Raw genomic sequence first — 23,950 nt, 5'->3', positions numbered from 1 at the left:
CGAGGTCAGGAGTTCAAGACCAGCCTGGCCAATCTGATGAAACCCCGTCTCTACTAAAAATACAAAAATTAGCCCAGGTGTGGTGGCGGGCACCTGCAGTCCCTGCTACTCGGGAGGCTGAGGCAGGAGAATCACTTGAACCCAGGAGGTGGAGGTTGCAGTGAGCTGAGACTGTGCCACTGCACTCCAGCCTAAGCGACACAGCAAGACTCCATGTCAAAAAAAAAAAAAAGATCAAATTAACAATTTCAACACAGAAGTTGAAACTAGAAAAAAAGTACCTAAAGTGGCAGTTAAAGAAACTGTCAAACATTTCAAACTAAACATTTTAAAGGGATGTGTTTAATATAATTACACCTCAATAAAGTTGATATTTTTAAAAAACAGAAATTCTGGAATAGAAAAATATAATAGTAAAATTTAAAACTCAATGGATTTGATTAAAAACAGATTGGGAAGGCCTGTGCTTCCTCCACCTATAAAGGATTAATTCTGTAGAAATTACTTCCTTGCTATAATCAACTAGAAAACGGACAGAATATACCGAAAAGCTGTTACCAAAAACTGGACAACAGACAGCCCAGAGCTGGGATCCCTGAAAGAAGGGAAACACTGCCCAGAAGCAGCTTCCAGGCTGCAGCACAGGAAAGGGGAACCGAAATAGAGCCCAAAGACTTGCTGAGTTCAGGAGACAGATCAGCTGTACGTAGGCCAAATGACAAGAATACAGCAAGCTCCAGCGATGAGTGGAGGGGCCCCTTGAGTATCTGTCTGAGTACTGCTCTGAGCATAGGTTAAGAAAACTACGGAATACTGGGGAAAGAAGCACTAGAAAGTAATAAGCAGCATCACCATGATGCACAGTCTGGGAAAAGCCTGTGTTTCCACAAACAAGGACAGAAAGATCTTCTCATACACCAAGCATCAGGTGGAGTCCTGAGAAGAGTATTGCCTTCGTAGTATGGATAAATGAGCCCAAGAGTAAAGGCTGTGTTGATCAGCCCTAACAAACCTCAGAATCAAGCTTTGAAAAGATCAAACTGACCCCATGTAACTTACATATATGGCAGAACAAAACTAAGGCTCTTTAAAAAAATAAAACAAAATCCTGCACAGAACATAAAATTAATGCCTAGAAGTCAATCAAAAATTAGTAAGCATACAACCATGCCCCCATAACTAGGGCAATCAATCAATAGAAATGACAGAATCCAACAGAGATGGATCTAGAAGTGATCAGAGATTACGGAATTCACAGACAAGGACATTAAAAGCTCTCTTACAGAAATGCTCCCTATGCTAATAGAAGGAAAGCATGAAATGTTATAAGGAGTGAAACAGAAGATATAAAAAGGACTCAAATGGAATCTCTAGAAATGAAAATACAAAAGTGAAAATTGTGATGGATGAGATTAACAAAAGAAACACTGCGTAACAGTCACAACCATAATCTACAATGTCTAAGCACATAGCTATGCCATGCTCTCTCCCTTAACACTCATGCAGTCTAGGTTTAACAAATAACTGTTTCACGCCCATCATCAGTTGCAGGTTGATCTACAGTCATCCAGTTGTCCAAAGATCTTTCTCCACTCCATTCCTAAGGAAGGGCTCATGAGAACAATACTTCCAAAGTTACAGCTCATTGATAAGTTTGTGTGTTTTTCATCTGAAAAGTTGGTTTTGCTGGAACAAAAAATGCTTTACTCACATTTTCTTTTCTTGAGTGCCTTAAACAGTTACTCAATTTCTTCTTCATAAAGAATTGTCATCTGCTGGGCTCAGTGGCTCACTGTTGTAATCCCAGCACTCTGGGAGGCCAAGGCGGGTGGACTGCCTGAGCTCAGGAGTTCAAGACCAGCCTGGGCAACATGGTGAAACCCCCTCTCTACTAAAAATATAAAAAATTTTCTGGGTGTGGTGGTGCACACTTGTAATTGCAGCCACTTAGAAGGCTGAGGCACGAGAATGGCTGGAACCTGGGAGGTGGAGGTTGCAGTGAGCTGAGATACTGCCACTGTACTCTAACCTGGGCAACAGAGTGAGACTCTGTCTCAAAAAAAAAAAAGGAATTGTCATCAAAGTCCTATGGCTAAACCCTTTTCCTTTTTTTTTTTTTTTTTTAATAACTAGTATTACTAGTCTTTTCCAAGAACCAAAGTTAAAAGTTAGTTCTTTAAAACACCAGGCCAGGCACAGTGGCTCACACATGTAATCACAGCACTTTGGGAGGCCAAGGCAGGAGGATCACTTGAATGCAGGAGTTCTAGACCAGCCTGGACAACAAAGCAAGACCCTGTCTCTACAAAAGACTATTTTTTTTTTTGCTGCAAAATGCTCTCAATTAACCTGCCAAATGTCATATACAGGGTTACTACATCTTTTTTATCATGGAGTTTTGAAAACAAAAATTGTTCTATTGAGGCAGCGTATTTGGATATTAGAGGTAAAGAGCACCCTTAGAATCTAGTCCTAAAAACATCAATGAAGATTCCTATATTTACAAATTCTTCTATTTCTACATGTCATCTATCAACTGGATTATGAACCTGAAAGCCTGAGAACAGAATTTATCAAGATATTCATGTTTATACTTTTTTTATCTACTGATCTTTTTTATTTTTTTCTGAGACGGATTCTCGCCCTCTCGCCAGGCTGGAGTCCAGTGGCACGATCTTGGCTCACTACAACCTTTGCCTCCTGGGTTCAAGCGATTCTCCTGCCTCAGCCTCCGGAGTAGCTGGGATTACAGGCACGTGCCACCACGCCCAGCTAATTTTTGTATTTTTAGTAGAGATGGGGTTTCACCATGTTGGCCAGGATGACCTCGATCTCCTGACCTCATGATCCACCCACCTCAGCCTCCCAAACTGCTAGGATTACAGGCTGAGCCACCACACCCGGCCATCTACTGATATTTCTAAGAATTAAGTGACAATTTTTTTTTTTTTTTGAGACGGAGTCTTGCTGTGTTGGCCAGGCTGGAGTGCAATGGCATGATCTCGGCTCACTGCAACCTCCATCTCCTGGGTTCAAGCAGTTCTCCTGCCTCAACCTCCCAAGTAGCTGGGATTACAAGCGCACACCACCATGCCTGGCTGTTTTGTATTTTCAGTAGAGACAGGGTTTCACCATGTGGGCCAGGCTGGTTTTGAACTCCTGACCTCAAGTGATCCACCCTCCTCGGCCTCCCAAAGTGCTGGGATTACAGGAGTGAGCCACCGCGCCCAGCCAAAGTGACAATATTTATATACAATAAGTTTAACTCTAAAAGCTTACATTTATGCATAGTCATTTTTAATTGATTAGATGAAGAGACAAATAAATGGTCCCAGTTTAGCTACTGATATACTCAACAAACCTTGACGGACCTGAGGGCATTATGCTGAGTAAAGAAAATCATTTCCGAAGGTTACATATCACATGGTAATCTCACAGTAACAAAATTATAGAGATGGAGAACAGATTAGTGGTTGGCAGGAGTTAGAGATGGTGGCACAAGAGAGGCAGGAGAGAGATCTTTGTAGTGATGAAACAGTTCTGCATAGGAATTGTAATAGTAGTTATATTTATAGACGTGATAGAATGGCACAGAACTATGCACACACATTGTACCAACTTCAATTTCTGGGTTTTTATACTCTATTATAGTTACATAAAATGTAACCACTGGGGCAGTATGCGCAAATATACAACGACCTCTCTAGTTTCTTTACAACTTCCTGAGTCTATTATTATCTCAAAATAAAAAGTTTTTAAAAAAATTGCTTCATGCATATCTAATTTCATGTGCCACTTAAAAAAGAACCCAAAAATAGAAACTGTAGGAAATTCATCTGAGTGCAGCTTATGCAAGAAGGGGCAGGACAACTCCATTCTGGACCTATGCTCAAAGACATGCGCCTTTACCTTACAAGAAAACTGGCGAACAGGCATGTGTTTTCAGAATAAAAAGCTTTTAAGGTATCATGTACTGTTTTTTATGGTTCCTTTGCTTAACTGACTTTTTGGTTTGCTAAAACTACCAATCACATCAGATTAGAAATACGTTTACTGTAAAAATAAAAAGTGATGTGACTGACACCTCTTAGCTCTGTAATGTATTACTCTTCATGAGAGCAGTGAAGGAAAACATGGTGATTCAATAACTCCACACACCAAGCAGAAACGAGTGTTGAACAGGCCGGGTGCGGTGGCTCATGCCTGTAATCCCAGCACTTTGGGAGGCCGAGGCGGGTGGATCACTTGAGGTCAGAAGTTCAAAACCAGCCTGGCCCACATGGTGGAACCCTGTCTCTACTAAAAGTACACAAAATTAGCCAGGCGTGGTGGCGGACGCCTGTAGTCCCAGCTACTCGGGAGGCTGAGGCAGGAAAATGGCATGAGGCAGGAGGCACAGCTTGCAGTGAGCCAAGATGGCACCACTGCACTCCAGCCTGGAAGACAGAGTGAGACTCCATCTCAAAAACAAACAAAAAAAGTGTTGAACAATTAAACTGTTTATATGTAATAACCAGATATATATGCCTGGCATAAAATGAGCCCTGCGTTAGAGGTTGCCGGATGTAGGGTCCTGGGCCTGACGTATCCAAATAATGTCTATGATGAAGAAGTCGATGATAAGTGCTCTCTATAACACACAAGCATTAAAAGTTTTCACACTCCAAAAACTCTTCCTTTCTAAAGTTACTAAAACTTTTAAGGGCATTTCAAACAAAAATAGCTGTGGAAAACAGATCTGTTAAATCCTATGGCTAAGAAACATCTTCCTATCCCACGTATTATTCATTACCCAGGTGTCAATTCTGTTTCCAATACAAAGTCTCAAGCAGTGGAGCGCTTCCCACTCCAGCTGGGAGAGCCATCCTCAACAAGATAAGGGTAAAACCTGAGAGCACAAGGCTTCCATCTGCAATTCCTATATACAGGGAAGCTCCCCAAAGAGGGAAACCATGTCTTATTCCTTAGGGTAAAACAAAACCATTCATTCCTTGCGTTTAACAAGCAATGCTGGTGGAACATAAAACAAACGTTAGCAATCACTTTTTTCATGCTACTTAGACCTGTAACACATTTTTCCTCTGGTGCACACTATCCAAAACCTAGTTATTTCCCTTACTCCTAGGAGGAATTTAGATGACTTTCTTTTTCGGCCAGGTGCAGTGGCTCATGCCTGTAATCCTAGCAATTTCGGAGGCCAAGGCAGGCAGATCGCTTTGAGGTCAGGACACCAGCCGGGCCAACATAATGAAACCCCGTCTCTACTAAAAATACAAAAATTAGTCGGGCATGCATGGTGCCACACACTTGTAATCCCAGCTACTCAGAAGGCTGAGGTGGGAGAATCACTTGAATTCGGGAGGTGGAAGTTGCAGTGAGCCAAGATTGAGCCACTGCACGCCAGCCTGGGCGACAGAGGAAGACTGCGTCTCAAAAAAAAAAAAAAAGACTTTCTAATCATATCGGAAATGTGTAACAAGGGCCAAGTACTGCGTATTAAACTTAATAAATCAAAACAACAGGCCCTCTAAGACATAAATGGTGCTTCACTGTATGTTTATCTGCCTAACCCATCACAGGAACTCACTTCAGCATTAAACTGGTTTTAGATCAAGACAATAGAACTCATGTTTAGCAGTTATTAAATTACAATTATTAAGAAAAAAACTTCATTACGTAAAGTCTTTTACTCCAAAAAGTTTCTCAAAATACATAAACACTAATACAAAAACAATTATTAAAACTTTGCCTGAATCTCAGGATTTCAGAAATATGAAAGAACTCATCTCTCACCTCTCCCATCCACTTAAAATGACAAAACAGACCATTATAGCTAAATCAAAGGACATGTTTAAAGAGAAACAAACCCAAAGAGTAACTACACCAATTCTTGACCCAATTCTCTGTGCTCTGTCTTATGTAACATTACACTATGAATAACAATCCCATCATCCACAACAGCTTTTTTTTTTTTTTTTTTGAAACAGTTTTGCTCTCATTGCCCAGGCTGGAGTGCAATGGCGTGATCCTGACCCACTGCAACCTCCGCCTCACGGGTTCAAGCGATTCTCCTGCCTCAGCCTCCCGAGTAGCTGGGATTACAGGCATATACCACCACGCCTGGCTAATTTTGTATTTTTAGTAGAGACGGGGTTTCACCATGTTGGTCAGGCTGGTCTCCAACTCCTGACCTCAGGGCATCCACCTGCCTCGGCCTCCCAAACTGCCAGGATTATAGGCGTGAGCCAGTGCGTCCGGCCACACAACACAGTTCTAAACACTGGACTCTCATATCTACCAACACTCAATACCTATTTAAAAAGAAAAAGAAAAATTAGGAAAGGGCAATAACACTTCAGTGTAAGTATCCATGATCAACTACTGCTTAACAGCCTACACCACTTTTGATGAACAGTCAAGGCAGATTACTTAATACTTAAAATGGTTAACCTTAGGGAGTAGGAAAATACACAGACACACACAAAATATTTCAAACACTTCTTTTTGCTGCTGATAAGGAGTTCCAAAAGTAGTTTTTCCAAGCCATTTCCAAATAAAAGTAGATTGGGTGTAAAGAACTATCGAAATATTACTGTTAGTATTTATTTAATAATGTCCTGACAAGCTTGCAATTATCTCATTAAATCAAAAAATTAGGATCTAAGGCCAACACTGTTTCCTCACATTCTTGATGCGAAAATCTGAGCACTCCTCTTAACAAGGAGTTACAAATACAAAGCAAACAGCTCAACTGAACTAACTCTTGTCTCTCCAGAAACACAAACACAAGACCTCATAAAATGAGTGAGTTTCTATAGGCCATAATTACTGCAACTTACTTCTCCAATTTTCCCCTCCACAGTTAACTCAACAGCTCAAAAACTATCAGTAAAAAACAACAGTCACCATGATATGGTTAGGAGTGTGGCAGATTTCTTAACCAGTAATAATAGGAAAAAAATTTTGCCTATTCATAGATCTCAAGTTTCGTGCACTTGCAAGAAACTAATTAAAAGGCAGCCGTGCACAATCTACAAAAACAGCCATAAAAACTGTTACATTTTAAGTTACAAGAAATAAACCTGCCCCTCTAATTAAGCAAGATACAACTGACTTCCCTTTACATACCCTTAAAAAAGCCTTACACGAGAAATTTAAACATGGAAGCAGAAACACACCAACAAAAACACATGTCAAACCCCACCTGTATATCTGTTTTCAACCATTTGGAGTCAAGGCGAGCCTGGGCAGCCAAACAGAAAGATTCAGAGGGCATCTTTTCTCCAGCTTCCTACCAGGTCTCAGGCCTGCAAGTAAACACATATGTTGAAGACCTAACGCTTTTTAATCGTTTACAAAGACACTCCCGAAAGGTTTAATGCAGAAAAGGAAAAAGAGAGAGAACAGAAAGGGGGGAGAGAAGAGCTGGGGAGGTGAGTGAAGGGGGGAGAGGGAAATAGGGAAGAGATGGAGGGAGAGGGAGGTGGGGAAGGGAAATCCTCCTTCCAAGGTAGGCAGGGTGTGCCGAGTTTCTGCACCACGCTGACCAGACCTTGAGACTGGACGGTCACAGGAAGCCAAGTCACAATGTCATCCCCCTGCCCTCAAATCGAAAAGGTACACACACACGACAGGGAGCCCATCGTTTTAACGACAAATGACAGCAGCATGAATCTGCCGCTTTACCCCACAGCAGGGCGCGTGCGTGAAACAAATCACTCAAAAGGATCGCCTGCAGAAAAACCCACAGCCGCCACCACTTGAGAGATGGAGAGAGGCCCGAGGCTGCGCCGCGGGCGGTCGGCGCAGGCCGCGGTGCGGCCGCCGCGCCCACGCCCGCCTCCGTGCTCCGCCGCCCGCCAGCCCCGCGCCCGCACCGCCCCCGCCACCGGCCGCCCAGGTGCCCCAGGCCAGGACCTGAAGCGCAGGGCCCGGCCGCCTCGCCCTGCGGGCGTCCGGACGCAGCCTCCCAGGAGCCGCTTGCTCAGCCGGCGCCTGCGATCCCGGCGCCTCTCGCGGCCCGAGGGGCGGGCCGACGCGGGACAGCCGCCCTCCGCGTACGGCCAATCGCAACGAGGCTTCTCCGCGGGCGCAGCCAATGGGGAAGAGGAGCCCTTCGCTGCTCCTCCCGACTCTCCCGCTTCCAGCAATCCCGCTTATCTTCCTACTTGGAGCGCCCTGGCCGCGGCCAAGGCCAACAGCGGGAGCCGGAAGGCGGGATTTCCGCCGCACGCACGCACGCCCTCACTCCCACGGAGACTGCTTGGCCCGGAGCGCTCTTAATCACGCGGCTGCGGGTGGTCGCGCTCACACAAACTGGAGCTATCCAGGGCGCGGGTCGAGTGGCGAGACCAGCTCCCCTGGGTATGAGAACAGATCTTTGTCTGGTTGGCTGACTCGGGCCTAAGAGCTTCCTTCCTCTGTGTTGAACTGAATGCAGCAGAAGTCTTGAGCAGATTGCATGGAGCAGCTGTAGAAGCATGGTGCGGGGAATCAAAGAAGGAAACAGATCTCCAGCGACCACAAAATAAAATTGAAGAAATATAAAACAGTATAGGCCGGGCATAGTGGCTCAGGTATGTAATTCTCAGCGCTTTGGGAGGCCGAAGCGGGAGGATCCCTCAAAGCCAGGAGTTGGAGGATCCCATGTTGCCAGACTAGGCAACATAGCAAGACTCCATCTCTAAAAAATAAAAATAAAAAAATTTAACAATTAGCCAGGTGTGGTGGCACACACCTGTGATCCCAGCTGCTCGGGAGGCTGAGACAGGAGAATCGCCTGAGCCTGGGAGATCAATGCTACAGTGAACTGAGATCGTGCCACTGCACTCCAGCCCAGGCGACAGAGTAAGATCCTGCCTCTAAGAAAGAAAACTACCGGCCGGGAGTGGTGGCTCACGCCTGTAATCCCAGCACTTTGGGAGGCCGGAGCAGGTGGATCATTTGAGGTCAGGAGTTCAAAACCAGCCTGGCCAACATGGTGAGACCCCTCCTCTACTGAAAATACAAAGATTAGCGAGGTGTGGTGGGCGCGCGCCTGTAATCCCAGCTACTTGGGAGGCTGAGGCAGGAGAATCGCTTGAACCCGGGAGGCAGAGGTTGCAGTGAGCCGAGATTGCACCACTGCACTCCAGCCTGGGGGACAGAGGCTGCGCCACTGCAGCCTTGACTTACCGTGTTCAGGTGGTTCTCCACCTCAGCCTTGCCAGTAGCTGGGACTGCAGGCACATGCAACCACGCCTGGCTAATTTTTGTATTTTTTGTAGACAGGGTTTTGCCATGTTGCCCAGGCTGGTCTCGAACTCCTGGGCTCAAGTGATCCGCCCACCTCAGTCTCCCAAAATGCTGGGATTACGGGTGTGAGTCACTGAACTCGGCTAATAGTAATGAACTTTGAACAGAAGGAAAGATGTTATTATTTTCTTGGTTATGTTTTATCTATATTTTCTAATTTTTCTAAACATGTAAAGATAAAATTCTAAAAACTCAGTAAAACCTCAGAACAAAAAAGTTAGAGTATAAATATTTATTTTAGTTAACTTGTACAAATTTGGTTTCTGGAAAAAGAATGGAATAGATTTTCTGAGAAAAAAAATCCACCACTTTGGCCGGGCGTGGTGGTTTACGCCTGTAATCCCAGCACTTTGGGAGTCCAAGGCGGTGGATCACCTGAGGTCAGGAGTTCAAGACCAGCCTGACCAACATGAAGAAACCCGTGTCTCTACTAAAAATACAAAAATTAGCCAGACCTGATGGCACGCACCTGTAATCCCAGCTACTCAGGAGGCTGAGGCTGGAGAATCCCTTGAACCCAGGAGGCAGAGGTTGCAGTGAGCTGAGATCGCACCATAACACTCCAGCCTGGGTGACAAAAGCAAAACTCTGTCTCAAAAAAAGAAAGAAAGAAAAGCAGACTGGCTGAAAGGATTAAAGAACAAAATATGATCCACCAATGTGCTATCTACAAGATAAACATTTTAAATACAGAAACAGATTGAAAGTAAAAGGATACAAAGATACAATTAAAATAGTAACCCAAAAAGAGCTGAAGGGGCTGTACTAATATCAAATGTAATACACTTTAAATTAAAGCAGGGCTGGGCATGGTAGCTCACGCCTATAATCCCAGCACTTTGGAAGGTGGAGGCAGAGAGATACTTGAGCCCAGAAGGTAGAGATCAGCCTGAGCAACATGGCATAATCCCATCTCTACAAAAAATACAAAAATTAGGCGGGCATGGTGGTACCCACCTGTGGTCCCAGCTATTTGGGAGGCTGAGGTGGGAGGATCATGTGAGCCAGAGAAATTGAGGCTGCAGTGAGCTAAGATCGGGCCCCTGCACTACACCCTGGGCAACAGAGCGAGACCCCGTCTGAAAATAAAAAAAATAAAAAACGGGGTTGAGAGACAAAAAAGGACATCCTTTTTTTTATTATTATTATTTTTTGAGATGGAGTTTCACTCTTGTTGCCCAGGCTGGAGTGCAATCGTGCGATCTTGGCTCACTGCAACCTCCGCCTCCCGGGTTCAAGTGATTCTCGTGCCTCACGCTCCCAAGTAGCTGGCATTACATGTGCCTGCCATCACGCTCAGCTAATTTTTATATTTTGGTATAGACGGGGTTTGACCATGTTGGCCAGGCTGGTCTCGAACTCCTGACCTCAGGTGATCCGCCTGCCTTGGCCTCCCAAAGTGCTGGGATTACAGACGTGAGCCACCATGCCAGCCGAAACCTTCATTTTTAAAAAGGCCGGGTCAGGCACCATGGCTCATGTCTGTAATCCCAGCACTTTGAGAGGCCAACGCAGGCGGATCACCTTATGTCAGGAGTTCGAGACCAGACTGGCCAACATGGTGAAACCCCGTCTCTACCAAAAATATAAAAATTAGCTGGATGTGGTGGCATGCACCTGTAATCACAGCTACTCAGGAGGCTGAGGCAGGAGAATTGCTTGAATCTGGGAGGCGGAGGTTGCAGTGAGCCAAGACTGTGCTACCACACTGCAGCCTGGGTGACAAGAGTGAGACGCCATCTCAAAAAATAAATAAAGGCTGGGTGCCAGATGTGGTGCATAGGCCTAGTTTGTTCACTCCTGTACTTAAGATATAAAACTCTAAAGAACAGTGGGAGGAGGGAGCTTCCCTCTAGAGGCACAGGAGCAGGCAAGTTGGTCCCTGAGCAGTGACTTTATAATAACATGTTACACTGTGTTTTTTTGTTTTTGTTTTGTTTTTTGTTTGAGACGGAGTTTCGCTCTTGTTGCCCAGGCTGGAGCACAATGGCATGATCTCAGCTCACAACAACCTCCACCTCCCAGATTCAAGCGATTCTCCTGCCTCAGCCTCCCAAGTAGCTGGGATTTCAGTCATGCAACACCACGCCTGGCTAATTTTGTACTTTTAGTAGGGACGGGGTTTCTCCATGTTGGTCAGGCTGCTCCCGAACTCCTGACCTCAAGTGATCTGCCCGCCTCGGCCTCCCAAAGTGCTGGGATTAGAGGCGTGAGCCACCACACCCGGCCTATTTTTTTTTCTTTTTTAGACAGAGTCTGACTCCGTCACTCAGGCTGGAGTGCAGTAGCGCAATCTTGGTTCACGGTAACTTCTGCCTCCTGGGTTCAAGCGATTCTCCTGCCTCAGCCTCCCAAGTATCTGGGATTACAGGCATGCACCACCACATCTGACTAATTTTTGTATTTTTAGTAGAGATAGGGTTTCACCATGTTGGCCAGGCTGGTCTCAAACTCCTGACCTCAAGTAATCCGCCCACCTCAGCCTCCCAAAGTGCTGGGATTATAGGCCTGACCCACCGGGCCTGGCCCTGTGTGTTGTTTTATGTACGTTTCTATATGTGTTATATTTCACAATAAACTAAATATTAAAACAAAGAATAACTGATAGCTATGCACAAAGGTATTTAAATTTCACCCTCACAAATAATTATTTTTTTTTTAAACAGGGTCTCACTCTGTTCCCCAGGCTGGAGTGCAGTGGCACCACCTTGGTTCACTGCAGCCTTGACCTCCCAGGCCCAAGTCGTCCTTCTACCTCAGCCTCCCGAGTAGCTGGGACTACAGGTGCACTCCATCACACCCGCCTAATTTTTGTGTTTTTGGTAAAGATGGGGTTTCACCATGTGGGCCAGGCTGGTCTTGAACTTCTGGGATCAAGGAATCCACCAACCTTGGCTTTCCAAAGTGCTGGTATTACAGGTGTGAGCCACTGTGCCCGGCCAAGAATTGTTTCTTCTCCTTACCTAGGTAGATACCTCTGCAGAAATGCTGGGAGATCTTTGGAGAGGGGAGATTTTTCAAATAAAAAATTTAATACTTGGCTGGGTGTGGTGGCTCACCTGTGTAATCCCACCACTTTGGGAGGCCAAGGCGGATGGATCATGAAGTCAGGCGATCGAGACCATCCTGGCTAACACGGTGAAACCACATCTCTACTAAAAAAAATATAAAAAGTTAGCCAGGCATCGTGGCAGGCGCCTGTAGTCCCACCTACTCGGGAGGCTGAGGTAGGAGAATGGGGTGAACCTGGGAGGCAGAGCTTGCAGTGAGCCGACATCAGGCCACTGCACTCCAGCCTGGGCGACACACCAAGACTCCGTCTCAAAAAAAAAATTTAATACTTTGGGATGCCAAGGCGGGTGGATCACGAGGTTAGGAGTTCAAGAACTGCCTGGCCAATGTGGTGAAACCGTCTCTACTAAAAATACAAAAATTAGCCGGGCTTGGTGGCAGGTGCCTGTAATCCCAGCTATTCAGGAGGCTGAGGCAGGAGTATCGCTTGAACCTGGGTGGCAGAGGTTGCAGTGAGCTGAGATAGTACCACTGCACTCCAGCCTGGACAATAAGAGTCAGACTCTCTAAAAAAAAAAAATTGATCTAGTTCTAAACCTTATTTTGAATCCACCCATATTGCTCTGAAATACATTCATCTTTTCTGTGGCTAAAACCTTAAACCCTAGCCAGTAACTCGTATTGCACTTAAGGAAATCCAATCTTGCTGTGGCCCCTGAACAGGCTGCTGCTTGCCCATCATGGTGCCTCTAGTTTGTGTAAAATGCATATGTTATTTTATAATAAATCATACAAGGCTTTTTTAGTTCTAAAAGGCTATTATTCACTAGTTGCTGTGTGAATCAGTATTTCTGGGTGCATTAGAAATTGTTAGAGTTGATGCCCAAGACTCATCTCCACCAGCACAGGGGAGGCATCTGCTTGTTTTATGGTCTGTGACTCTGGGCCTCCTTCTGCTGGGCTCAGTCCTGAGTTGGGTCTGACTCAGCTCAGAGCTGTGCACCCCAGCCGTCCTCCCCAACTTACATGAGTGCTCTTTAGGATGGAGCTGAACAGCGGCTTCTCAAAACCACTTGGCCCCATCACAGGCCCTGAGAACTGATTGGGTCACTCTGGTGGGCTCCCCAGCCCTAGCCAAGAAGGGTTTCTCCAGGGAGCCTGGCCCCCACTCATGAGACCTGGAGCCCCAAAGATCCTGACCAGGGGCCTGCCTCCTCCAGAGAGGGGCCACTCACCCCCACCAAGCTCCCTTCACAGAGACCCATGCAACAGAGCTGAGGAAAATCATGCCTCATAAATGAATAAATACATAAATAAGGATGCCGGGGGCCTATGGATTTTGTAATTCCTGAAAGAGGGCAGAGTGGCTGGCTCACAGCAAGCGCAGTAGGAGATACTGCTCACTGGCCAGGCTGTGCTCTGTCTCTTTGCAGGGAGCTCTAGGGGACAAGAAAAGCCAGAGGAGACCAGCTTGCCTAGAAGGTACCTCTCTACCCCTTCTCTGGAGTTTCTGGGACATGAAGCCCACCCGAGGGACACGTGCCTCCTTGGGAGTTGTACCAGGCCTCCTTCCTGATCTGGCCATCCAGTGGTTTTCAGTGCCAGAAATAGAAGAATAAAATAGGCCCTTTATTGGATGTTCTTCAGGAACATGCACACTTCTTTGGATATTTCCATCGGTTTATCTCTAGTTAAAGTTAAATGCTGTGTTATACCGAGTATTGGTGAAGATGTAGAGCTACAAGAACTGTCAAGCTGGCAGTAGCATAAAGTTGTATAAGCACATTGGAAACCTGTTTGGCAGCTTCTACTAAAGCTATATCTATGCCTACCTTCAGAAATTCCATCCTAAGCATGTACACAAGAGAAATGAGTGTGTATGTCCACAAAAGGACATATAAAAATGCTCATTGCCATTTTTATTCATAAGAGCCCCAAATGAAAACAACCTAAATGTCCATCAACAGGAGAGTGAATAAGTGGTGATAGTCACATCATGGAATACTACACAGCCAAAAAAGAAAAATGAAGTGGTAGGAACGTTCAACGACATGGGTGAATAGAGGGAGCCAGGTATGAGAGACAGTGCACTGTACCAGCCCACTTAGATGAAGCGCAGGAAGGCAGAACTGACGATGATTGAAGTCAGAAGAGTAGTTTCCTTTGTGGGAAAGTTAGATCAGGAAGGAGCTCTCTGGGGTACTAGAAATCTGCCGTATCTTGGCTGGGTGCAATGGCTCACGCCTGTAATCCCAGCACTTTGGGAGGCCTAGGCGAGAGGGTCACTTGAGCCCAGGAGTTGGAGACCAGCTTGGGCAACACAGCGAGATCCCATCTCTACAAAAAATTAAAAATTAGCATGGCATGCTGGTGTGCGCCTGTAGTCTCAGCTACTCAGGAGGCTGAGGCAGGAGGACTGCTTGAGCTCAAGAGTTTGAGGCTGCAATGAGCTATGATTGTGCCACTGCACCGCAGCCTGTCACTTCAGTGACTAAGCCAGACCAGTCACAAAAAAAAAAAAAATAAAAAGAAAGGAAAGGAAGAAAGAAAGGAAAAGAAAAGAAACGGCTGAGTGCACTGTTTCACATCTGTAATCCCAGCACTTTGGGAGGCCAAGGCAGCTGGATCACTTGAGGCTGGGAGTTTGAGACCAGCCTGGACAACATGGCAAAACCAAAAACACAAAAATTAGCCAGGCATGCTGGTACATGCATGTAATCCCAGCTACTCAGGAGGCTGAGGCATGAAAAATCCCTTGAACTCGGCAGGCGGAGGTTGCAGTGAGCCAAGATCGCATCACTGCACTCCAGCCTCTGTGACAGAGTAAGCCTCTGTCTCAAAAAGGAAAAAAAAAAAAAGAAATCTGCTATATCTTCACCTAGGTGAGGCTATCACATACATTGATATATATTGGAATATGTGTGTGTGTGTCTCAGTGTATATACCAAAATGCACATTAACAAAGATTCTGGCTGGGCGCTGTGGCTCATGCCTCTAATCCAAGCTCCTTGAGAGGCTGAGATGGGTGGACCACCAGGTCAGGAGTTCGAGAATAGCCTGGCCAATATGATGAAAGACCTCTCTGCTAAAAACACAAAAATTAGCCAGGCATGGTGGTGCGCTCCTGAAATCCCAGCTACTCAGGAGGCTGAGGCATAGGAATCGCTTGCACCAGGCAGGCTGGGGTGGCAGTGAGCCAAGACCGGGCCACTGCACTCCAGCCTGGGTGACAGAGTAAGACTCTATCTCAAAAAAAAAAAATATATATATATATATATATATTCCATTAGTAAACGTAGAATTACTGAACTATAAAAATCAGCATTTTGGCTGGACGCCATGGCTCACACCTATAATCCTAGGATGACACTTTGGGAGGCTGAAGAGGGCAGATCTCAAGGTCAGGAGATCGAGGCCATCTTGGCCAACATGGTGAAACCCTGTCTCCACTCAAAATACTAAAATTAGCTGGGTGGGGTGGTGCGTGCCTTTAATCCCAGCTACTCAGGAGGCTGAGACAGGAGAATCAATTGAACCCGGGAGGCAGAGGTTGCAGTGAGCCAAGATCGCACCACTGCACTCCAGCCTGCCAACAGAGTGAGACTCCATCTCAAAAAAAAAAAAAAAAAAAATCACCATTTTGTGGTATTTAATTAATTTATTGAGGCAAAGATGGCAATGGATGAAAATACCGTATTAGATGAGAGGATGATGGGGGATGTTTGCAGTGAAGGAGTCAGTTTCTCACCACCTGAATTATTTGAACTTAGCACCACTAAAAGTGGAGCAAACAGGTACAGAGCGCCTCCAGACCTGATGCAATAGAAATCACTGACACCATCTAGTTTTTTTTCTTTTTTGAGACAGAGTCTCGCTGTGTCACTGAGGCTGGAGTGCAGTGGCATGTTATCGGCTCACTGCAATCTCAACCTCCCTGGTATAAGTGCCTCAGGCTTCCGAGCAGCTGGGATTAGAGGAATCTGCCATCACACTCAGCTAATTTTTGTATTTTTAGTAGAAACGGGGTTTCACCATGTTGGCCAGGCTGGTCTCCAACTCCTGACCTCTAGTGATCCACCCGCGTCAGCCTCCCAAATTGCTGGGATTACAGGGGTGAGCCACCGTGCCAAGCCTATTTCATATTTCAAATATTAAAAAGTAGAACCTGGCCGGATGTGGTGGCTCACACCTGTAGTCCTAGCACTTTGGGAGGCTGAAGTGGGAGGATTGCTTGAGCCCGGGAGTTCAAGACCAGCCTGGGCAACAGAGTAAGACTCCATAGCAGAGGGAAAAAAAAAAAATTAGAAATTTTGTCTAGGATGCTGTTCAGAAGAATTGGAATAGCAGGTCTGAGACTACTGTCCTCAGAGAGGGCTGCTTGCAAAGCTGGCATCTGGGAACTTGGGTTTAGAGAGGTGTGTCACCATTCCCTACCTAATAAAAGTGGCTCACTGTGCCTAAACTGTTTGTACACACAACACAGTTTATGTTGCTTTCCTTTATTTTATTTATTTATTTATTCATCGAGACAGAGTCTCCTTCTGTCACCCAGGCTGGAGTGCAGTGGCATCAACTCAGCTCACAACAACCTCTGCATCCCAGGTTCAAGCGATTCTCCTGCCTCAGCCTCCTGAGTAGCTGAGATTACAGGCATACACCAACACACACAGCTAATTTTTGTATTTTTAGTAGAGATGGGTTTTCACCATGTTGGCTAGGCTGATGTCAAACTCCTAACCTCAAGTGATCCACCCACCTTGGCCTCCCAAAGTGCTGGGATTACAGTCGTGAAGCACTGCGCCTGGCTGCCGCTTTCCTTTGGAATGCTGCTGTTCTTTAGAGTGAGACAAGGGTGAACACTGGTGAACACTGTCTGGGGCGGCCTGGTGGACAAGAAGGCATTGGCCCAGGCCCTGAAGGAGGGTCAGATCTGCGGCGAGGCCCTGGTCGTGCATGAGTCAGAACCCTTTAGCTTTAGCCAGGGCCCCCGAAGGTTGCACCCAATCTCTTCTGCACCCCCCATGCTGTGTGGTACAGCGAGCAGGCATCCACCGAGATGCCAGAGGAGGCGGCGCAGGAGATCCGCAGAGCCGTATCCCAGACAGGCTGAAGAACTGTGTCAACAAGGACCATCTGACGGCCGCCACCCACTGCGCCAGCGTGGACCCCGCCATCGTGCACCCTGAGCTCAACGGGGCCACCTACAGGTACCCTCAGGGCATGGTGGGAGTGGCTCCCACTGACATCCCAGCTGCTGTGAAAGGTATCCTGCACATCGCCGTGTCCCTATCCCACAGCCTGCCCCCTGTGGCCCACCCGCCCCACAGGGGCCCCTTCTCCTGGCCAAACCGTCAAGCCCCAGGCAGATAGAGAGCACGCCAGTGACCAGTTGTAGCCCCGGAGGATCTCTCCAGCCCGGGCGCCTGGGCGGAGGGCCCGGAAACCCTCGGACCAGAGTGTGTGGAGGAGGCGCCTGTGTGGCAGCCCTGGCACTGCAGAGACTGTCCGGGCTGTCAGGAGGTGGGAGGGGGCAGCGCTGGGCCTTGTGTCGGTTGTCGTCATCAGTCTTATGGGCGCTCTGCCCTGTGTCCTTCGCCTTCCTCATTAAGCAGAAGTCAGTAGTTATTCTCCCACGAACATTCTTGTCTGTGTACAGTTTTTAGAACATTACAAAGATCTGTTTGCTTAGCTGTCAACAAAAAGAAAACCTGAAGGAGCATTCAGAAGTCAATTTGAGGGTTTTTTTTTTTTTTTATGTTGGAACATGCCCCGGAATGAGGCAGTTGGCAAACTTCTCAGGACAATGAATCCTTCCCGTTTGTTTTTTTTTTAATGCCACAGAGTGCATTGTTTTTTCTACCTGCTTGTCTTATTTTCAGAATAATTTAGAAAAACAAAACAAAGGCTGTTTTTCCTAATTTTGGCATGAACCCCCCCTTGTTCCAAATGAAGACAGCATCACGAAGCAGCTCCAAGACGAAAAGCTTGGGCGCTGCCCAGCTTGCCCGCTGCCCATCGACTTCTGTCCTGGGGACACAGAGGGTGGCAGCATCCCCGCTTGCACCAGTGCCATCCTGCTGATGTGGTAGGCTAGCAAGATTTTGGTTAAAATCATGTTTGTGATTGTAACCATCTGTATGAATTATTTTAAAGAAATAAAAATCTGAGAAAAACAAACAAAAAAAAGAGACAGACAGTGAGGCTACTAAGCAGGGTGGCCTCAGGCAGTGGCCTCACAGAACTGCCTGTAGACCTCTTAAGAGTGACTTGGCCACTGCAAGACAGGACACAGTCAGCTGGGTGGGCCGGGCCCAGGACAAGTTGAGGCTGAGACAATGGAACTTGCACCAGAGATCCAGAACCCTTGAAGGAGTGGACATCTCAGCCAACACCAGCATCCAGGGCTGAGTAGGCACAAGAGAAGACCCCACACAGTGTGGTCAGAGTGAGCTGGAGGACCTGAACTCAGGCCCCAATGCCGCTCCACCTCTGCCAACCTCACTCTGGTCTAGATCCATATTGAGCTCTTGGGCTGCGAGGTGTTACTATTTCACAGAGTAGACAGACAAAAGCAGTCCACTGTTGGCCGGGCACGGTGGCTTATGCCTGTAATCCCAGCACTTTGGTAGGCCGAGGCAGGCAGATCACCTGAGGTCAGGAGGTCAAGACTAGCCTGTCCAATATGGTGAAATCCTGGCCCTCTAAAGATACAAAAATTAGTTGGGGATGGTGGTGGGTGCCTGTAATCCCAGCTACTCAGGAGGCTGAGGTGGGAGAATCACTTGAACCCGGGTGGAAGTTGCAGTGAGCCAAGAAGGCACCACTGCACTCCAGCCTAGGCCACAAGAGCGAGACTCCGTCTCAAAACAAAAAACAGCAACAACAAAAATTCCACTGTCAAGACAGCAGCATGACCACATGCTACATCTCTTTCTTCTATAGAACATCATTAGACATACTAAAATCAAAACAAAAAAAAATGTATTTTGAGACAGAGTTTCGTTCTGTTGCCCAGGCTGGAGTGCAATGGCGCGATCTTGGCTCACTGCAACCTCCACCTCACAGGTTCAAGCGATTCTCCTGTCTCAGTCGGCCGAGTAGCTGGGATTACAAAAAATACATATATTTTAAAGCAGAATAACAAATTCATAACTAAGCATGGAGTGAAAGAGGGGACCTCCAGGGACTTGAAATGGTAATGTTTTTCTTTAAAAAAAAAAAAACAAAGAAAGTGTGCAAAACGGATGTCTTCCTGTCACTTCGCACAGCCTACTGTCATAGCGCCCCAGCCCCAGACCCCAAACTCACTGTCCTGCTCGGGGACCCCCAGAACACACTGAACATTGAGGACACACCAAGTACTCTCCTATCCTCACCTCATTCCTGCAGTAAATGGCTAAAAGAATAACTCAGAAGAGAAGCCAAAAAGAAAATGCACACGGGGAACAGGAGAGGCGAGCAGAGGCCACAGCCTGGAAGCCTGGGCTGATACGCTGTGAAGACATGTCTCTGGGGGCTGCCTGCGGGGAGCAGTCTGCCATTCAAAACACACCTAGACAAGCCTCTCCTAGCAGACAAGGGCAGAACCAGAAATTAACACATGTGGGGGAAGTTATACACCACAAATAGACAGTAAAATCCGTGGAAGAACCAAGGGAATGGTGAAGCAGAATGTCAGGAAAGGACTTTATAATGCTTACACCTTACAGAAATAGAGAAGGAACTGAGACAAAAATCAATTTGAATCCTTGGAAATAAAAAATGTCATGACTGAAATTAACAATTTAGCAATTACTGAACTGACACCTGAACAGAACTTGTAAAGCGTTGTGTGTGTATGCCTGTATACACATGCTCACACATACATACAGAATGAAACTTCAGAATATCAAGGACAAAGAAAAAGAGAAAAAAAGTGCCAGGGAGAAAAGATGATGAATGATGCATATAACAATGAAAATCAGGCCAGTCTCAGTGGCTTCTGCCAGCACTTTGGGAGGCCGAGGCATGTCGACTGCTTGAGCTTAGGAGTTCAAGACCAGCCTTGGCAACATAGCGAGACTTTGTCTATACTAAAAATAAAAAAATTAGTCTGGGCGTGGTGGCTCATGCCTGTAATCCCAGCACTTCGGGAGGCCAAGGCGGGGAGATTAAGAGGTCAGGAGGCTAACACGGTGAAACACTATCTCTACTAAAAATACAAAAAAAAAAAAAATTAGCTAGGCAGTGTGGTGAGCACCTGTAGTCCCACCTACACAGGAGGCTGAGGCAGGAGAATGGCATGAACCCAGGAGGTGGAGCTTGCAGTGAGCCGAGATGGTGTCACTGCACTCCAGCCTGGGTGACAGAGCAAGACTCCATCTCAAAAAATACATAAAAATAAAATTTAAAAAATTAGCCAAATATGGTGGTTTGCACATGTAGCCCCAGGCTGAGGTGGGACAATCGCTTGAGCTCAGGAGTTTGAGGCTGTAGTGAGCTATGATCATGCCACTGTACTCCAGCCTAGGCAACAGAGTGAGACCTTGTTTCAAAAAAGACCCCAAAACCAAACAACAAAATAAAATCACAAAAATGAAAATATATCAGATTTCTTTTCATTTCTTAGATGTATTCTGCATATGAAAGACACACATTAAAATTGCAGGTCCAGGCCAGGCGTGGGGGCTCACGCCTGTAATCCCAGCACTTTGGGAGGCTGAGGGAGGTGGATCACCTGATGTCAGGAGTGGGAGACTACCCTGGCCAACATGGTGAAACCTCGTCTCCACTAAAAATACGAAAATTAGCTGGGCATGGTGGTGGGAGCTTGTAATCCCAGCTACTCAGGTGGCTAAGGCAGGAGAATTGCTTGAACCTGGGAAGCAGAGGTTGCAGTGAGCCAAGATTGCACCACTGAACTCCAGCCTGGGCGACAGAGTGAGACTGTCTCAATAATAAATAAACAAACAAACAAACAAATAAATAAATAAAATACAGGTCCAGGTAGCACTCCCAGTGGTCCCACACATCTGTCCCTTGTTTCTACAGTGTTAGGACAGACCTGAGCCCTCCCTCTCTTCCAGCCTCTCCTAACCTCCAATCTCCTCTCCAGTTACAACCTCCAGGACCATCTTCTCAGCCATCTCCTGCCTCCAGGACCAGCCAACCCCATTGTTGTTAGAAATAAGGTTAGCTCCTTATTGCAGAACAACCACGACCTCCCAGATTCGTCAGAATGATTCCACCAAGAAGGAAACTGTGGTCAGCTGCCTGGTCCATGTGTATCGGTGGGTCTCCAGAACTTACAATTCCCTGGGCTTCTATTTCAACCACAATGATTGGCTCTGGAGGGCTTTGGCTGCTTCTTCCATGAGTTGGTTCAATAGAAGCACAAGGGCACAGTGTGTCTCTTGGAAGTGCAAAACCAGCTGCACCATCTTCCAACGTGCACAGAAGCCATCTCTAGATGAGGGGGGAAAACCATGGATGCCATCAAAGCCACCATCGCCTGGAGAAGAATCTGAATCAGGCCCTTATGGATCTGCATGCCCTGGGTTCTGCCCACACAGACCTTCATCTCTGTGACTTTCAGGACAGCCATTTCCTAAATGGGAAGATGAAACTCTTCAAGATGACGGGCAACCACTGCAGTTACCTTTGCTGGCCAGCCAGCCCCCAGGCCCGCCTGCACCAGTCTCCTCTTTTCCAAAAGCCTACCCGCAAGCACAACCAGGGCCTCCAGAGCCCAGCAGTCTTTGAGGGGCTCCTCTGCACCTCCTGGTATCAAGGCTTCTGCCTGACCCTCTCCCTCCAGCCAGTAGGCAGCTTTTTAACCACCCTCCAGCCTTCTCCCAAGCCTTGGACCAAAGGGGAAGAAAGTTTTTAAAGCAAAAAAAAAACAAAACAAAAAAAAACAAAAAGAAAAATAGGATATGGAAAAATTGACAGTAATACAACAGAGAGCTCAGAAATAAATCCAAACATATCTGGTCAACTGACTTTTGACAAGGGCATCAAGAGGACACAATGGAGAAAGAATAGTCACTTCTTGGCTGGGTGCAGTGGCTCATGCCTGCAATCCCAGCAGTTTGGGGGGCCGAGGCAGGTGGATCACCTGAGGTCAGGAGTTTGAGACCAGCCTGGCTGACATGGTAATTACGTTTTTTATTTCCAAGAATTCAAATGGATTCTTGTCTCAGTTCCTAATTTCTCTAAGGTCTACACATTATAAAGTCCTTTCCTGACATTCTGCTATTGCCATTCCCTTGGTTCTTCCATGGATTGTACTCTCTTTTTGTGGTGTATAATTTCCCACGTGCTAATTTCTGGTTCTGCGCTTGTCTGCTATGCTAACGTTGAAGCAAGGATGATAATAGAACCTCCCTAAAACTGATCCTGTCCTTGTCCAGGAGCTGAACCCACTTTTGTAAGATGAATGAAAGGCCACAAGATTAGGATTTGGGGTGGGGATCCTGAATTCTGTGAAAATACAGGCATAGTTTCTGTAATCCCTTACTGCTCAGGAGTCATGTGGCCAGAGGTCACAAGATTTGTGTCTTCCCCAATGACTCCTGTAGATAACATCACTCTTGTCTAAGATTGGCCTTTTGGGATGTTTTTCAGACTCACCCCACCTGGACTCAACCTGTGGCCTCATCCAGACATGGACTCAGTGCATGAGGACCATTTCCACACCCCTATGATTGCATCCCCAACCACTTGGGATAACATCATTCATTCTTTTGCACGTGGAAATCCAGTCTTCCCAATACCATTGTAATTCCCCAGTGGGTTCTTCCTGCTTGCTGCACAGACAAAACCAGTTCACTGAGGCCATGGTATTGCAGTAAGGAGTTGAATTAACTCAATGCCAGCCACATGGAAGGACTGGAGTTATCACTGAAATCCACCTCCCCAAAGGCTGAGGTTAGGGTGTTTCAAGGCAAGTTTTGTGGGCAGGGAGGGGACTCAGGAATGGGTGCTCTTTAATGGTTAGGGCTTCTCTAAGTGTGTTCTGAATGGCAGACTGCACCCCGCAGGCAGCACCCAGAGACATCTCTTTGCAGCATATCAGCCCAGGCCTCCAGACTATGGCCTCTGCTCGCCTCTCCTGTTCCACATGTGGATTTTATTTTTGTTTTTGGCTTCACTTCTGATTTATTCATTTAGCCATTTACTGCAGGAGCGAGGTGAGGATAGGAGAGTACTTGGGGTGCCCTCAATGGCCAGTGTGGTCTGGGGTCCCCGAGCAGGACAGTGAGTTTGGGGTCTGGGGCTCAGGCGCTATGGCAGTAGGCTGTGCGAAGTGACAGGAAGACATCCACTGCACATATTTTCTTTGGTTTTAAAGAAAGACGTTACCATTTCATATTATATTTGTTTTATGAGACAGAGTTTCATTCTGTCACCCAGGCTGGAGAGCAATGTTGCCATCTCAGCTCACTGCAACCTCCACATTCCAGGTTCAACCGATTCTCCTGCCTCAGTCTCCCGAGTAGCTGGGATTACAAAAAAAAGTACATTTTAAAGCAGAGTAACAAATTGATAACTAAGCATGGAGTGGAAAGAGGGGACCCCCAAGGACTGGAAATGGCAACAATAGACTATGAACTAAATTTCTCCCATGGTTGATTTGGCCTATGCCCAGGAATGAGCAAAGACA

At 46.6% G+C, this 23,950-nt stretch overlaps 2 protein-coding genes across 21 annotated transcripts in view; one reads left to right on the top strand and one right to left on the bottom strand.

Annotated features, from left to right (window-relative positions):
* HERC2 (HECT and RLD domain containing E3 ubiquitin protein ligase 2) overlaps positions 1-23,950 on the bottom strand; it is a 299,653-nt gene that overhangs the window by 204,778 nt on the left and 70,925 nt on the right. For 5 of the 18 annotated variants that reach the window (XM_054532423.2, XM_054532427.2, XM_054532425.2 and 2 more), the window contains exons 1-2: positions 7,918-8,059; positions 7,205-7,307 (exon numbers count right to left, since the gene is read on the bottom strand). The exons of the other annotated variants lie outside the window; for them this stretch is intronic. In XM_054532423.2, coding sequence (XP_054388398.1) covers positions 7,205-7,276 — 72 coding nt within the window. In that variant the 5' untranslated portion in view covers positions 7,277-7,307; positions 7,918-8,059. Of the gene's footprint in view, positions 1-7,204; positions 7,308-7,917; positions 8,060-23,950 lie in introns of those variants that run through there. 18 annotated transcript variants of the gene reach the window in all.
* The window catches only part of LOC129050408 (golgin subfamily A member 6-like protein 7), a 29,883-nt gene continuing 14,025 nt past the window's right edge, over positions 8,093-23,950 (top strand). For 2 of the 3 annotated variants that reach the window (XM_063716537.1, XM_063716538.1), the window contains exon 1: positions 8,093-8,576. The gene's annotated coding sequence lies outside the window, so the exon portion shown is untranslated. The remainder of the gene's footprint in view (positions 8,577-23,950) is intronic. The other variant, XM_054532436.2, reaches the window with a different exon arrangement.

The sequence above is a fragment of the Pongo abelii genome, chromosome 16 (assembly GCF_028885655.2).
Source record: "Pongo abelii isolate AG06213 chromosome 16, NHGRI_mPonAbe1-v2.0_pri, whole genome shotgun sequence".
Lineage (NCBI taxonomy): Eukaryota > Metazoa > Chordata > Mammalia > Primates > Hominidae > Pongo > Pongo abelii.
The sequence above is the reverse complement of the archived record's forward strand: the minus strand, read 5'-3'. Positions and strand labels throughout refer to the sequence as shown.